Source organism: Tachypleus tridentatus, chromosome 6 (assembly GCF_004210375.1).
Source record: "Tachypleus tridentatus isolate NWPU-2018 chromosome 6, ASM421037v1, whole genome shotgun sequence".
Taxonomy (NCBI): Eukaryota; Metazoa; Arthropoda; class Merostomata; order Xiphosura; family Limulidae; genus Tachypleus; species Tachypleus tridentatus.
In genome coordinates, this window is record NC_134830.1 from 92,114,376 (window position 1) to 92,131,086 (window position 16,711).

General features: G+C 32.0%; 1 protein-coding gene across 5 annotated transcripts in view; it reads left to right on the forward strand.

Moving 5' to 3' along the window:
• The window catches only part of LOC143253045 (conserved oligomeric Golgi complex subunit 5-like), a 94,232-nt gene that overhangs the window by 13,726 nt on the left and 63,795 nt on the right, over positions 1-16,711 (forward strand). For 3 of the 5 annotated variants that reach the window (XM_076506151.1, XM_076506152.1, XM_076506155.1), the window contains exon 3: positions 9,731-9,843. The exons of the other annotated variants lie outside the window; for them this stretch is intronic. In XM_076506151.1, coding sequence (XP_076362266.1) covers positions 9,731-9,843 — 113 coding nt within the window. The remainder of the gene's footprint in view (positions 1-9,730; positions 9,844-16,711) is intronic. 5 annotated transcript variants of the gene reach the window in all.

The following is a 16,711-nucleotide window of genomic DNA, read 5'->3' on the forward strand; positions in this document are numbered from 1 at the left end:
ATTCATCCTGATCCTGAACTCCATATTAGTGAAGTTGTGCTGCCTATGCCCACTGAGCCAAAGTTATTGGGGCTTATCTTTGACTGAAAGCTAACCTTTATACCACACATCAAGCACTTAAGGGTCAAATGTACAAGAGCACTGAACATCCTTCTTGCCCTTTCTTCCACCATTTTGGGAGCAGATCAACATTCTATGCTAAAGATATTTCATGCTCTTATCGAATTGAAATTTGACTATGGATCACTAGTCTGTGGCTCTACCAGGACCTCAGGCTTAAAGATGCTGTACTCCATTCATCATCAAGGAGGACTTCAGCTTTGCACTCCCATTTGGAAATACTGTCTGTTATTTGCTGAACATCTTTCCAACTATCCATCCATTCCTATTTATACAGATAGTTTGAAATCAGGTGACTCTGTGGGCTCTGCTTCTGTGTTCACTGCTGAACCATATGCCATTTCTCTTGCCTTGGATCACATAGAAGCTAAGCAGTACTCAAATTGCACTTTTTTATACTATCTCGCTTCATTCTCTACTGGCCCTGAAATCGCTTCCTGTTAGTTCTCACCCTGTTCTCACTGATATTTAAACCTGTCTGCCCCATTTCTCTTAAACATATACTTCTGTCCAGGTTTTCTGGATACCAAGCCATGTTGGTATTCATGGGAATGAGCTTGCCTACACCAATGCTAAATCTGTCTGTTCTGGCACTATCACTGCTGTATCTGTTTTGTACATGAACTATGGTCCTGTATTGAAGGCTTGTCTCTGTGCCAGTTGGCAGTCGACTTGTAGTGAGCAATGTGAAAATAAGCTCTTCCATATAAAACCCTCTGTTGGACTTTGGCTGTCTTGCTTCTATAAGGATCAGAAAGAGGAAGTTCTTCTAATTAGACTACATTGGTCACAGTTTTTTTAACTCATCATTTTCTTTTATCTGGGACTGATGCACCAATGTGTTTGTGTGACACTCAAGTCACAATAAGTCACATTTACTGTCTTGCCATCATTATGACTTTCTACGATGGCATCATTTTAAACATGTTCTGTCCTAAGGTTTATCCGTAACATCAGACAGTGTTATTGGCAATGGTGACACTGTCCACCATAGAAATGTTTTTAGATTTTTAAAAGGCATTAATCTTTTCAATGCTATTTAAGTTTTTTAATTTATACATTAGACCTTTTTTATTGTGATTCCCTTTTAAGAATCAAAGTACATCCAGTTCGATTTGAAATAAGAAAATGGCCATAACATTCAATAACTCGAAACCAGGACTGAAAAGGCCAACTTCAGGTGACTAACAGTGGTTTTTTAACTTGCATGTTTGTCTTTCTGGTGATTTATGATAATAACAATTATGCTGCAGAAAGTCCTTTACAACTTTTATTACTGTAGTTTGTCTTTTACTGATGTTGACTAGATGTAAAAATTGGATTTAGTGTTATTTATGTTTTTAATTCAAAAACTAAAGTTTGTTTTGTTTCACCTCAATTTCCTTTTATGAATTTTAACTTTTTACTGGATGTTTGGTGCAGATAGCCTTGTTGCTTTGTGCCATAAAATACCAAACTAACCAACCAACCCACTCTGGCAAGTTTTGCCTAGACAGGTGTGCACTCATTAAATCAAATCCACACTACCAAGTACTTAGCACAGTATACTCCATCTAGGTGGCACGGGTTCTGGATACCCTGTTTTTGTTGTTGTAAAGCTACTCAGAATATCTGCAATTGTCACTAATTTTGAACTGTTGACTAGATGGATAGCAATTGGCTAGTAGCTCCATCCATCAATTCTGTGGTTACTTTATTGTTAAGTAGAATGCAAATTTACTGTTTTTTACATTGTGTTATGTTTCTAACTTATAATTTATAACTGTACTCTGTATTTTTTATAAGACACAGATCCAAGGGAAGGGGAGTTAGGAATTTTGTACCTCTTATTTTTTGGAGTTAATTGCTTTTTTGATGTAGTATAAACAGCCATGGATCTAAAAAATTTAACTCAACACATTTTTTTTTTGTGGAATTAATGTCTGTTATTTAATGGTATATAAGTAAGCATGTATTTAAGGGGGATTGAGGGAGTTTGTACCCTTTCTATATTTTTTGAAATTAATTTTTTTATGTAATATAAGGAAGTAAGTATTTAAGAGATGGGTCTAAGGGCATCAAATCCCATTCATACTTTGAGGAACTAATAACTGTTATTATTAGGTAAAAGGTCTTCATTATGTTTTTCTCAGCAATTTTAATCTGTGAAAAGGCAAATTCATTCTTTTGAATCAAGATTTCAAGGAGGTAGGATGCATCTTTATTTTGCTCAGAGTATCATACTTAGTAATAATCTGTATACATATATAATGTATAATTAAAATGTGACTATAATACAAAATACTAGTCCACAAAAGGATAGCCAAGACAGGGAAGACAAGAGATCAGTTTTATATTATTGGATATGTAACATGTACATGTATCACATCAGTGCAAGTTATATAATGTTGGCTAGGCATGACTGGAAGGTCAGTATAATAATAATAAATATGTAGCGTTGTGAGACTTAAGCAATTTAGGCTAAACACTTGTACTTTTGTGTTATAATATGTAGTAATTCCAGCTAGAAAAAAGCATAATTTATATACATTTCCCAATTTTTTAATGATTGTTGCAAGGTTGGTCAAGTAATGGACCTCACATAGTTAGAGTATAGAAAATAACATGATATATAAAGTCTTGCTCAAAACAAATGTTTGAAATATATTTAGGTTTTAGAGATTATGCAAATTTTAGGGACGAAGAATAGTTTTCCAATCATACACTTTGCACTCAGACTAATAATGAAACAGACTATTTTCACAAACAAATCTTTAGTAAAGAATATGTAATCTTTACTAAAAGTATACTAAATTTTGTTAAGTTTCACATACTGTATCAGAAGTTATAGTGTAAATACTTAATATATACAATGTGTATACAAACTTGTGTACATTATACCAAGTCCATAGTGAAAGGTTTAAATGTTTCTGTGGTAAATTTTCAAGTTTTACTTTTTTCTCAGATACTATAACAATGTATCTAGACTTCAAAAGATTTTTATACATTACTGTTAATATTTTCAAGACTTCATCTCGTCTCACATAAACTCATTATAGAATTGATTTAAAAATGTTTTTATAAATTTCTGTTCTCTCAAAAATATTTCATGTAATGTTGATGTCTAGAATAAATGAAAATGCAAATGGTATAATTGTATTAGTAATGACTTAAAAATTGGAACCAGGTATTGTGTTTACAGGTTCTGCTATTTTCTTTCAAAATTATAATTATAAAGCATTATAACAATTTCATTTTTAATTAATAAATTTGAAATGTCTGTTATTAATTGTTTTTATTTTCATATCAACTATATTACTAGGAATAAACACACACAAGTTTTGAAACTGCAAGATTGTAACCTCACTGAGCTAATATTTACAGAATATATTAATATAATTAACTTTGACTTAGGTTACTTTAGGCATATATGGTCAGTAATGTTTAATCTGAAACATTATATTGTTATAGTCAGTCTCTCATTATAATGTAAAAAACACAGAAAATGTTGTTAGATGTACACAGCTAACTTTTAAAAAGTTAAATGCCATTGTAAAATTAAAAATTACTACAGCTGTTAGGGAGAATCTAAATCTTGTTGTTACTTCTTAACACAAGAATACTATATTATCTAAATAGACTATTTAATTTCATTTTTATTCATTTTTCAATGGTTTCCAAGATTTGTAAGATAAAGTTTTAAATATCAGAAGTTTTATTTTAAAAGTTGAAGCAACTTCAATTTGTATGCTGTTTGGCTTTAAGTTTAGTCTACTTGAAGAATAAATAAAATCACTAGGTTTATACTGTTTATCTACTAATTTTTATAATAAGTAAAAGAAGCTATGATTATTCATTTCTTCTGATTGGTTACAAAGAATTTGAGTATAGTATCAATATTGTTATAGGTACAATATTTAAGGCCCCAACCATATCATAAACTATGTGTGTTAAATTCCATTTAATATATCAAAACATTATTATACCAATTTAAAAAAAAAAACATTGAGAAAGTAATAATAATTTCCTATACAAATTACTTGTGTATTTATAAAATGCAACATATTTCTGTTAATTGTATAAATATTTAAAAGTAGTAAAGTAACATGAAAAATAATTACATCTGGGATGTAATAATGGCCTGTTTTTATTATACAATGGGTAGTATCACATTATTACACAAATGTAATACATTTGTATTATTGTTTATCTTTCTCCTACACCCCCTCTGATGAGGATCTTCTGGACAAAATTCAGCAGAATGCTTTCTTTTAAATGTGGCTTAACATAGCTCCCATGCTGCTCAGGCCTGCATGCAGAAGTTTGAAAGGAAGATTCTAATTTGTGAGATCTAAAGTTAACACACAATATGCAAAGCCTAGTTTGCATACTAATACAATTGGATTCTGGGGCACTCTCAATCAGACAACTTGTAAAAAAATAGGTGTTATGAGATTAAGTCTGGATGCAATTTTACACAAAATATAACTTTAACAGTTGTATAGCTGTACACGTAAAATTCACAAACATCCATTGAAAGGTAAACAAATCATCATTCTGTTTAAAGTAATAAAATAATTGAAGATCAGTATTCTATAATAGGCAATTAAAATTTTATTTAAAACTGATTAATGATCATAAAAAAACTACATGTTTGGGTGTCATTCTGATGATGTAAATGATGTAAAAGTGGTAGTCTTTTATAATTAGTGATCAATTTTCTTCTGTTTCCATTTATACAGATGGTTTGAATCAATTGATTTTGTGGGCTGTGCCATGGTTTGTTGTAGCTCAGTGGTTACTCACAGGATCATCTCTACAGTTACTGTGTTGAATGCTGAGTTGTATGCTATTTTTCTTACCCTGAATGACGTAAAAGCTATGCAGTACACTGATTCTTTTATCTTTCTACTGGCAATGGAATTGCATAGCATTACTTTTCATCCTGTTCTCGTCGATATTCATGAATGGCTGGTTCATTTTACTCTATCTTTTTCTGGCTCCCTGGCCATGTTGGTATTCATGGGAATGATCATGCTGACACTGCAGCTAAGTTCGTCTACTGTAGTGTCGCCACAGCTGTGCCTGTCCCATGTATGTACTATGATCCTGTATTGAAGACTCTGCTTTACACTACTTGGCACTTCAACTTGGAATGAGCAACATCATAACAAGCTTTTCCAGATCAAACCTTCTTTTGTTCTTTGGCCATATTGTTTCTGTTAGGATAGGAAGGAGGTAGTTGTCCTAACTAGACTTCTTATTGGTCACAGTTTTTTAACTCATTGATTTCTTTTATCTCAGACTGATCCATTGATGCGTGGCTTTTATGACACTCAAATCATTATAGCCGTGATCAGTGGCACCATTTTAGACATGCCCCTTCTACAAGTTTTCCCCTGGCATTGGACAGTATCATTGGTGATGGTGACAGTATCCAACTTACTTGTGTTTTACTTTTTTACAAGCCATTGGCCTTTTTTAATTGTATTTAAATCATTTATCTGAATTTTGGACATTGTTTAATTTTACTTTGATTTATTTTTTTCATTTTATAATAATTTTACTTTTGATGTATTTTACTGGTGGTTTGGTGCAGGTAGCTTAGTTCCTTTGCACCAGTAAACAGTTATCAGTTAACTGATAGTAAAGTGCTGTACTATCTATATGCACAGTAGTGTTAAGTGTTAAATTATATTACTAATGTAAAGAATTCTGTAGAACAGTAGTATATTAGCTATTTAAGTTTCTGGCTATCTACATACATGTGTATGCACTACTGAAATAGCATGTTACGTTCTTCTCAACTAATTTGTACACAGCTTCAATGCTGATAGCAGTTGTAATTTAGTCTTTATTGGGTTTGTGTAAATGCTGGGTAATTATTCAGTCAATGGACAGTAGATGCCAAAAGTTTGTTTGAACATGAACTTAGTACCATTATTTTTTACATCACAAAACTGAAGGTTTGCACCCCCATGATGAGCATAGCATACATTTTATGTTTGGTTTCCATGTGTATCAAAATATGCTTAAGCAAAGCTTTTATTATTTCAAGATCTCAAAGTCTAAGACTGTTTTAGCCTAGTTGGTTTCACACAAGCCACCTGGAAGGGCATCTGTTTTAACCACTTGCACCATTATACAGTAGTGTGTTTGTCAGTCAATCAGTAGACACTAAAGTGACATCACATAAGAGATGCTTGATGATGCAATCTGTACTGTTATGATGTTAGTATAATGTCCACATGCCATGAATCAAAAGAAGAATTATGTACTCTGTAGCCTACAGCACAGCATGACACATGAACGTTTTCAAAAGTGAGAAATGAAAATATCTGTTGCTCTTAATTTTGGTTTTATTTACTCTCAAAACAGAATAGTTTCAGAGACCTTGCTGTAGTACATCTAGTTTCACGTATTTTCTCGCCCCATCACAATCTTATATTCAATTTAATAGTGATATATATTTGGTAACTGTGTAATTTATTAGTAATATTAATAATTATATTTATATAGGTAACTTGTTCAAAACTGAATGAAGTATGATGTAGTTATACACATGCAACATAAAGGCTAAATGTGAATATCTTTCTTGGCCAGTGATACAATAGGCCAAAATAGGGATTAAACAAAAAATAAGCTCTAAGCAAGTTTTAGTTTTTTTAATATTTGAATGGCATATTTCATTTAATAGGTTAAGCAAAACTCAAAATATTTGCTGCTTGGTGGCTCACATTTGAACTCTAAACTTCTAAGAAGGTAAATGACATTAGAGAATTATTTTTACCAAAGGTAAAATTTGAAGCATAACCAGTAATATAGAAGCCTGTTTTATTCTTTGATTTGTCATAATTTCTGCTCTGGTCTGCAGTTTTACCTATTCAGGGTTCAGCATCACAGCTGTGGTCAGCAAGCCAAAGAAATACAGTGAAGCCTTGTATAATAGTGGTGTATCTATATATAATACTTAGGAGTTTTCAAAATTATTTTTAACTCACTCTTTACTTAAAGAAAAATCTTTAATATTATCATCAAACAGTTGGTACACCATATAATACTATACAATAAATTTAGTGTAATGCTACAATATTATTCACACACCTAAATTAACTTAGGCTACTAAATGGTGAGTTTGAAATAACCTACACACTCCATAAAAGTGGTAAGCTTGGAAAAGTGTACACGGTATTATTGCAACAGATGACTGATAAGCAAATAATTTTTTTTTTATTGTTCTAAATGTTAAATAATGCTGATGAACTGTGTGTGTTATACATTTTCATGTACAAGGTTTAGAATAAAAAGTAAATTGTAAAATATTGTCTGAAATCTAAAGACAAACTTTCCTCTTGCTTTTCATATTTATTTGCCACTTAATAAAAATTTATAGTCAATTTTAAATGTTAATTATGACTATATTTTAACACATTTAATTCAAAACTTTTTAGGATCAACATTTTGTTTTCTAATATTTAGTATAATTTATGGAAAAAAATTTCATATTTTCATTCCTGCTTGCCTATACCAAAACAATCCACATATTTATTTAGAAATTTTATGCTGGTCTCAAAAATTAACATTTTTTACTAAAAACTTATCACCCTTTATATATTTCTTGATGTTTATGCATTTTCATTAGTTTCATACAGATCTTAGTTGAAATCTTGGTATGGTGTCACATCAAGTGGTTTGATCATTTCCTAATGAAGGACAGCTTTGAAAATAGCTATAAAGAAAGATTTCAAATATGATTAAATTGAACAAGAATTAGATTATCATATAAGAGTAGAGTAAATATATAAGTTTAAGATTTTCTTTTATAGTTTCTATAAATGTTTCTTTCATTTGTGAATTGTGAAAGTCTGTTGAATTATATCTGTTTGAAAGTGATAATTATTTTCATTGAGAAGACATAAGATAATTTCTACACTTTAGAAATGGGTTGAATGGGTAACAAAGAAAATGTTATTACAAGCTTAACACAGTAATAAGGTTATGGAATTTCATGGTATTTTTAATAGGTACAAGTAGTTTATTTAGACAGAGGAATATATATAGTATGGAACAAATGGAGAATGCTAATTTCTTAAAGCTTAGGAAAGGTATTTTGTTGATGTTTGATTCTTTGTTAAAATAGAATTTGTACCTTATTGTTTGACATACTTTGGGTTTATTCAGCTGCAATGTTTGTTAACATGAGTTTAGTTAAGCTTACTATTTAGTAAGTAGATGGCTGCAAAATATTTTGAGGTTTGAGATTTTTTATTTAATATTATGTCTCCACAGGGAGACATACCATGTTTCTATTGTTTCTTCTTCTAAACACTTTTCAATTTATTACCATTCCTTCATTTCTTGATAAATTAACTTGAAACTTGATAGGGTTTTTCCTGGGTCTAATATGCCAGAAAACTTTTCAGTTATTTTCATTTAGGCCCTTTTAGGGGTTGTATGGGGTTAAAGATCAAACAGCTCAAAATATTCATTTTTGGCTTCTGTGTAGTTATATTTACTGCAATCAAATTGAAACTAGCACAAATACAAATTTCTCAAGCTCCGAACACATAACCTTAAGAAAGTTGGATTTGCCTATTTTGAATCTTTTTAGGGGTTAGAGCTCACAAAAAAGTAGAATTTTGAAGTTTATGGTTAATTATTTAGCAATATTTTAGAATTTACTTGGAATTTGGAAACTCCCAGTATAAAAACAAACAAAAATAGTGAACCTACCAATTTTTAGTAATTATTAATGGGTCAAGATGCCACATAAAGCATAATTTTAAGATTTCATTGAAAATTATTCTACCATATCTTGTCCAATTAGCATGGGATTTGACACAAAGATATTTTTTGACTGGTTCCACACATATAGATACAAAAATGTGGGATATGCCCATTTTTAGGAATTTTAGGGGTGGGAGGTCAAAAGGCTAAACAAACCTTTAATTATAGGGATTTTGGTCAATTACTCTGTTTTGTTCAGATTATATAGAATTTGGAACAAAGGTACTCTTTGCCAGTCCCAAACATATACAGAAAATTTTGGGATTTTTGTTTTTTGCTCAATTTTTCATAGAGGAAAGCACATTTTGGAGTTTTAATAAACTATTTATAGACTTTGTATATAATTTGGTATAAAGATACCTTCTTGTAGATACTAAGGACTAATATAGACAATTTTCAGTTTTTCTCATTTTTTTCACAGTTTCTTTGAATGTCAAAATTGGTTGTGTTGGGGTTACATGACAGTAGCATGTTGCATTTGTCTGCAAATGTTGGTCTCCAAACAATACCTAAAGAAGTTGGCTAAATGCCTACTTAATTGTTTTTAAATGCAATTGTGATGTTTAAACTACAGATATAATTTCCATTAGCAATGACAGTAAAAGATGGTTTCATTGTTTATTATCAGTTATTTAATTTACACAATAATTATATGGGATTACTGTATATTTTAAAAACAATGGTGGTATTCTGTTTAGTCAACATATGGAATTAATTTACTAAGTAAATTTATTAAAGCTATGGTAATCTGAAAATTAAGTAAAAAAAAACAACACAACAATCATTTTGATATCACATCTGAATAATACAGTAGTTGAATTTACTTCCTTCTTGATTGTTTCAGGTCTCTAACCATTATGAAGATCTGCTCTCTAAGGCAACAGAAATAGATATGTTAGAAGATGCTTTAAATACATTACAGGGTAGGATTCAAACACTAGCAGCTGCAGCTGAAAGGTACAGTAAACAGATAACCAAAAACATATTAAATTGTGTAAACATAATAGAGAAAAATTTTAATAAGAATATAAGAAAAGGTGGAGTGAGAGAAGAATATACAGTCTTTAAAGGTCATCCTTTACTATGTTTCTAAATAACAAGTGCCCATTTGTTCTGTATATAATCTAATTTTTATTCACACTGTACTCCAAACTACTTTTTATTTTTAAGGAATAATAAGGGGCAGTTGACCCATCCAAGCTATCCCATACTTTTATACTACCCTCTATTAAACTACATAAACATCTCCCTTTTCCATTGCCCAGTCTTTCTTTACCCAATTCTTATCCAAAAAATATTCAACTAGCTTCTTCTTAATCATTTTGCCATGGGTATCCTTTACTATGCATGACATAGGGTATTAGTATCTTACTTTCAAAATTTTATTAAACAACTTTTTGTTTATGTTATAACAATTAGTATAGTGTAAAAGCTTAGTCAATAATCCTTATTTTAATAGTATTTAAATTTTAAGTGCTTAATTGTGTAAGACAGTAGTTAAAAAAATCCTGATTTCCCCTTGTGTGACAAATGTGACACATTTTCCCTATGGAACTTTATTGTATTCACCACCCCTCCAGCCAGTACCTATGAAGCTAAATGTAAGTTACTTACAATAAAATTGTAATTGGTCAGACAAACCGTACATTTTGAAAGTTTCAATTTTGATTTGTTACAGAGCTATCAAATAGAAAATCAGACTTGTCCTGCTACAAACTGATGTCAAGTCCTCTCTTTCAGGATTTGTTAGTAATTCTCTCTTGCATTTAATTATACATTACCTCTAACCTATAGAAAGCTAAGGTTTTCATCCATCAAGTGATGTATTATATTACATTGTTTTCTGAACAGATAATTGTGAACTTCACTTGTAGCACAGGCTTTGCTGTCAAGACTAGCTTGGATGAATTTGTAACAGCTCTTGTTGCATAGTTAGAAAGCCAGAAAAAATTATGATTGTTAGAGGAAATTGCATGCTATTTGTCTGTTATTTGGTTATTATTTAATTCAATAAAAATTATTTAATGCACCACTTCCATTAGTATAAAAAAAGTAGGGTTAAGAGTTATCTGCAGTCAACAGCATGAAAAAGAATAGTGTAATTTATTTCATCTTTTTGATATATATTCCTTATTATTATTATAAAAGTAACTAAAATGTAAAAATAGATATCTCTTTAGGTTAGTAAGGCTAGGTTAGGTAAAATAAGCAATAATTTTATTTATTACAGAATGTATTAAATAAATATAAAAACTAAGAATAAGAGAAATTGTACTTAAAATTTCTAAAAACTATTTTTAGTTAATACTAAGGTTATTTAACAACTTGGCACTACTTTATATGGATGTACATCTTGCCACATAAAAAGGCTTGTTTAGAGTATGATAATTGCAGTAGATTTGGGGAATAGGTAGTGGTTGAGAGCTATACTAGTTTGTTTGGACAGCTGGATGGGACATTTCATGCTGGTATAGTTTGCTGTGCTGTCAATTAGTGCCTTTCTTCCATATTGAGGGCTGGAATGCTAACTAACATGAAGAGAAGTTTTCATCTTACTTAGCCCCAGATGGTAGTACCTCATTTCTTTATTATTACTATTTTTTTATTTCAATTACTTCAATTTGGGAGAGCAGTCACCTTCCCACAATTGTCTGCAGGCAGTGAAGGATGATATAGATGTGGAGTGTTGTGGGCTTGAGCAGTCACATCTCACTTTTCTAATTTCTATTTCTATATGTATTACTACTCTTTATTTCTTATGTGAGACTGGAGAAAGGATGTTAAGACTGCTAGAAGGTGTATCCCCACTGCAGTGCAGATTCTATGTCTGCAGTAACCTCCAAAACCTAGGGTACATTTCATAGTCCCACATTGTAGCTTGTACCCTGAGATCTTTTCAGTGGAGACACCATTTTTGTTTATTTTGTGTTTGTTTTGACCTGTTTTAGAGTTATAACAAACTAATATAATTAGTCAGAGGTTTGGATTTGCTATTTTTAATGCAGTCCTTCCTTGTGATGCTACTTATTTTACTGTTTAACTTCATTAAAATATATATGATTTTCTATTTATTCTATGCATTCAAGAGTAAAGGTTACTTTTGTATATTGCTATGTGTTTCTGAGCAAAACACACAAGAATACATTATAACATTGATGTGTTGAATAGGGTTGTTAAATATATGTACATATATAACCTTTAATTTTCAAATTAAGTGCATCTTAACTAATTAGCACCATAAAACACTTAGTATATTTTTCATAAGCTTAATTAAACCAACAAAATCTCAGTTTACTCAGTTGAAACACATTTAAACTTAATTGAATTCATATATACTAATTAGCTCCCCAGTTGGCAGAGTACTCTACTAGAACCCACTTTAAATAAATAAATGCTGCTCTTGAGTGGCTATCAATTAAATAAGGTTGACTAAAGTGGGGTAACCTGAGTAAAATGGCTGTGAAAATGCATCAGGAGAGTTACTTTGCTACAGAAATAAATCAGTTAGTGCTGTTTTCTGTAACGTATGAAATAAAGATATAACTGATTATTTATCTGACTAAACACATTTGTCCATTTTGACATGGGTACCCCCTTGAAACTCCTTTCTGCACAAGTCACCAAGTTACCTTTACAATTTAATTAAACAACTTAACTATTAATGTATATCAATTAAATTAGTTTTGTAATGTACTCTATAATTCAAATTTTTATGTTATATACATTTTTTAATTCCTTTATTTCAAAAGAAACCTTTAAAAAAACTTAAAATTCAGTTCTAATTTGACATACAAGTGACCCTCGTTGTAGATTCCTGTACATGGTGAGGGGACCTCTCTGGGAAGGTTCTGTTCTTTCAGTTTACCTCCTCTGTGATCTAAACATCCACCACCTGGTTTGCGGTGCATGGCAACCCGGGTAGGGGAGGAGAGGATCCTGGTGATTGAAGGGTTCAACCGTAACACACCACTTTGGCCTTGAATTCCTGTAAATGGGCAGCCTTGGGGTGGCCCCTCTTAGGTAATTTGGCTGGTCCACTTGGGCTAGAGTCAACCAAGTACCAGTGTTGGATGTTCTTAATGGGTGTTGTGTACATAGTATCTAATGTTGATGTGTGGGTATAGTGCTCATAAAACCCTGGCATTGCTACAGTGTCCTTGTTTGACATTGTAGTGCATCCCTTCATAGGGCTTCATGGTGGGTAGGTTCAGTGGTCACCAAAATATTTCTTTTGTATTATGGATCCTCTAAATAAAAACTTAAATAAAATAGTGAAAAACAGTCCATAGGTAAATGACCATGTTGTGAAGAATCTGAGCAGCAACCTTTAACATCTGCAGCACCTATATCTCATTTTCTTATACTATATTCTCTTTCATACAAACCTTCAGGGTAAATGTCTCCCATTTTCATTCAGAAGGGACTAGAGGGACTGGTTCTCCTAAGTCAGTAAAGAAGCTTCACTCTAGTGACATATTTGTGGAAACATCCACATCTCAACACTATGAACTCCTCTTGCATTCAAAGGCAAATGAGGATATACCAATTGAGGTTACACCATGCTACTTTGAATTCATCAGGAAGAATTATTGTTGAGAGGCATTTGAAGAACATCCCCAAATCAGAGATTCTTGCTGGCTTCTCCACACAAGGTGTTTCTGCAGTGAGACTATCTTCACTCGCAAAGATGGAATTATGATGCCAACCAATATCCTCATTCTGACATATACATAACCACATTCACCTGCCAACATCACAGTAGGCTATCTTAATTACAGGGTATGGCCATACATTCCAAACCCTCACTGGATAAGACATCAAAGACAGAAGGAATCTTGGATTAAGTTTTCAACCAGCATATCTTCTACCACCAGTCCCAAAGTCATATGGGACAAGATTTGAAAGGTCAGTGTGCAATATAATTCTGTACCTTTCCCAATCTTACTATCTGATGGCCAGGAAGTAGCTGATACCCAGAGCATTGCTGATACTTTAGGTGAAAGCTTTGGCCAGTTATCTAGCTCTGCTTCTTACTCATCAAGACTCGGGCAGAACAATCAGCTCTTTCCTTTTGAGCTGATTGTCTCTATGACCTTCATCAGTCTTGCAGTACATTGGTTGGACCTAATGATGTACACTAGGAAATGCTGTGCCATCTATCTCCTGCTTCACTTGCAGTTCTTCTGATTGTTTTCAACTGGATCTGGCAGGAGAATGTTTTTCCTGATGCCTGGCACCAGGCTATTGTGCTACCTTTCTCTAAGGCTGGGAAGGATCCCAAGATTCCTTCAAATTACCGTCTACTTGCTTTGACGAGCTGTCACTGTAAGACAGAGAGAGGATTATTAGTGCTTGTCTTGTTTGGTTCCTCAAATCATACAACCTCCTCTCACCCACCTGGTGTGGGTTCCGATGATAGTGCTCCTCCATGAGCCACCTGACCTGACTTGAAACATCAGTCAGAGAAACCTTTTTCAAATGACAACATCTTGTATCAATGTTCTTTGAAATTGAGAAGGCTTATGATACAACATGGAGGTATGGCATTTTGAGAGACCTTCATATATATGGGTTACGTGGCTATTTGCTCATTTTTATTAAAAATATTTTAATGGACAGGAGATTCAAGTTTTGTGTGGGTTCGACATTCTCCCATCCTTTTCTGCAGGAACTTGGAATTCCTCAGGGAATGTGCAGTTCTCATTACACTATCAAATTACATTATCCAGGAGCTACACCAAGCTTCTCACTTGTGTTCTTCATGACATTTTATTATATTATTAATGCTAATTAAGCCTAATTTAGCTTTTAGCTGTTTTTTTTTGTACTAATGGTAATAATAAATTAAATAATGAACCAAATAATGTAAGACTGGTAACATGCAAAAAGCAGGCAATTTCCTTTAACAATCAAGTTTTTCTGACTTTCTAACTATGGGACAAGAGCTATTGCAAATTAATCCAGCTAGTTGTTACCTTTATTGTGGAAATGAAAACTACTACAAGTGTAAATGACAATTATCTCATCAGAATACAACATGAATGTTGTGTCACTTGATAGATGAAGACTTTGGCCTTCTAATGATTATAGGTAATGTACAATTAAATGTAAGAGAGAACTATTAACAAATCCTGAAAAGAGAGGACATGACAGATGGGTGTGGGAGAAGGAGTCTGATTTTCCATTTGGTAGCTCTGTAACCAAAAAAAAAATGTAGGCTATAAAAATTATTTGTTTGAGTGTTGATGATTTTATAGTGAATAATCTACATTGAATTTCATACTTTTTGGAGGTGTAATGAATAAAACAGAAAAAGATACTTAGAGAAAATCCAAGATTTTTTAAAATATGCCTTATCGAATTAAGATCTTAAAATGTATATACTATTAAAATATGCATTATTAGCTAATATTTTCTGCTATACCAGTTTTAAATTAACCATTGATAGATTGTAACTCAAAATCAGCTCTTTCTACTTGTACTTATTTCATAAACATTTTTAACATGTAGCTTACAAATCTGAGTTCTAAGTATAGTGTGGTTGTAACTACTATCAGAAGTGAAAGTAGTTTTCTTAAAATCTCTAAATTGACCTAAAGGAATTTGAAATAGAAATGGGTAAATAGCTCTGTACTTGTAGTTTAGTGTATAGACAGTACATTTGCACTGTAGATGTTCTGTTTTTTAAGTAACAAAAAAGGAAATATATGAAAACTGAAGTTTAAGTATATTTTTAAAAGATTATTTTGAAATAATTGAATTAAAACTTAGATACTATAAAACTTGATACATATGTGATTAATGCTTATTCATTCAAATGAATTAATAGTGAATTGTTTATTTAATTTTGAATGTAACTCGGAAAAACTTTATGCGAAAAGTAGTTTAAAGGATATGCAAGTGACAAAGAGTTAATCATACTATGAGATTTAAAAAACATCTTTCAAAGTCTGTAATGTAGTTTCTTTGGGAGGACTGTTTCTCCTTGTTTTTGACCCAGTGCTGTCGGGTGTTGTTTTTTCTTTTCTTCATTGGTGAATGGAGTTACACGTGTAGTAAACAGTATGATTACCATTGTATGTAGTGTTATTGGTTCATTTCATGCCTAAGGACTCAGAGCCTTCTGCTTCTGCACATTTTTATGAGCCTCTTTTCTCTTCAGGCATATTTTATCAGCATTCTTCTTCTACAACCTGCTTTAGTTTCTATTTCTGCCTTTGTTGTCTAGGAAAAGGTAATACCCACTGTTGAACTTGGTTGATCTTGAAATTCAGGTATGTGATGTTTTGTCTCTACTCCAGTTGTTTTCTGCTAGTTCTTAAATGAGCTTCATCCATGCACCTTGACTTGTAAGGTGTTTTTCCTTCTTTTCCTTCTCTGATCATCTTGTTTCAATCTTGAAGAATCTTTCAGTCTTTTCTTTTTGTTGATTCAATTACCACATCTTCTCTAAAATGTAAGATTATTCCTCTGTGACCTGGTGTTGAACTTCTACTTTTCTGGTGTTTCTATCCCTTGTGTTTCTGCTCCCAATGTGGATTTCCTTCTTTCTAGACTTTCTCTTTTTCTTTTATTATTACTCCTGTCCTATTTGTCTTTTACTATTCTCCTTAGCTTGCTATCACATTTACACTTTACTTTGAGGCTTTACATTGCTATCTTGACCATTTTACTGGGGTAAGATTACATTAAATTGTTTTTTATATCAACTTGTTTTTTTTCAGCTGTTGTCCAGTTTCTTTTCTTTTATTCTTGGATTTGTTTTATAGAAATACTAAATTTTTGCATGTTAAACTTCATCAATTTTCTCTTGGGGAACTTCATT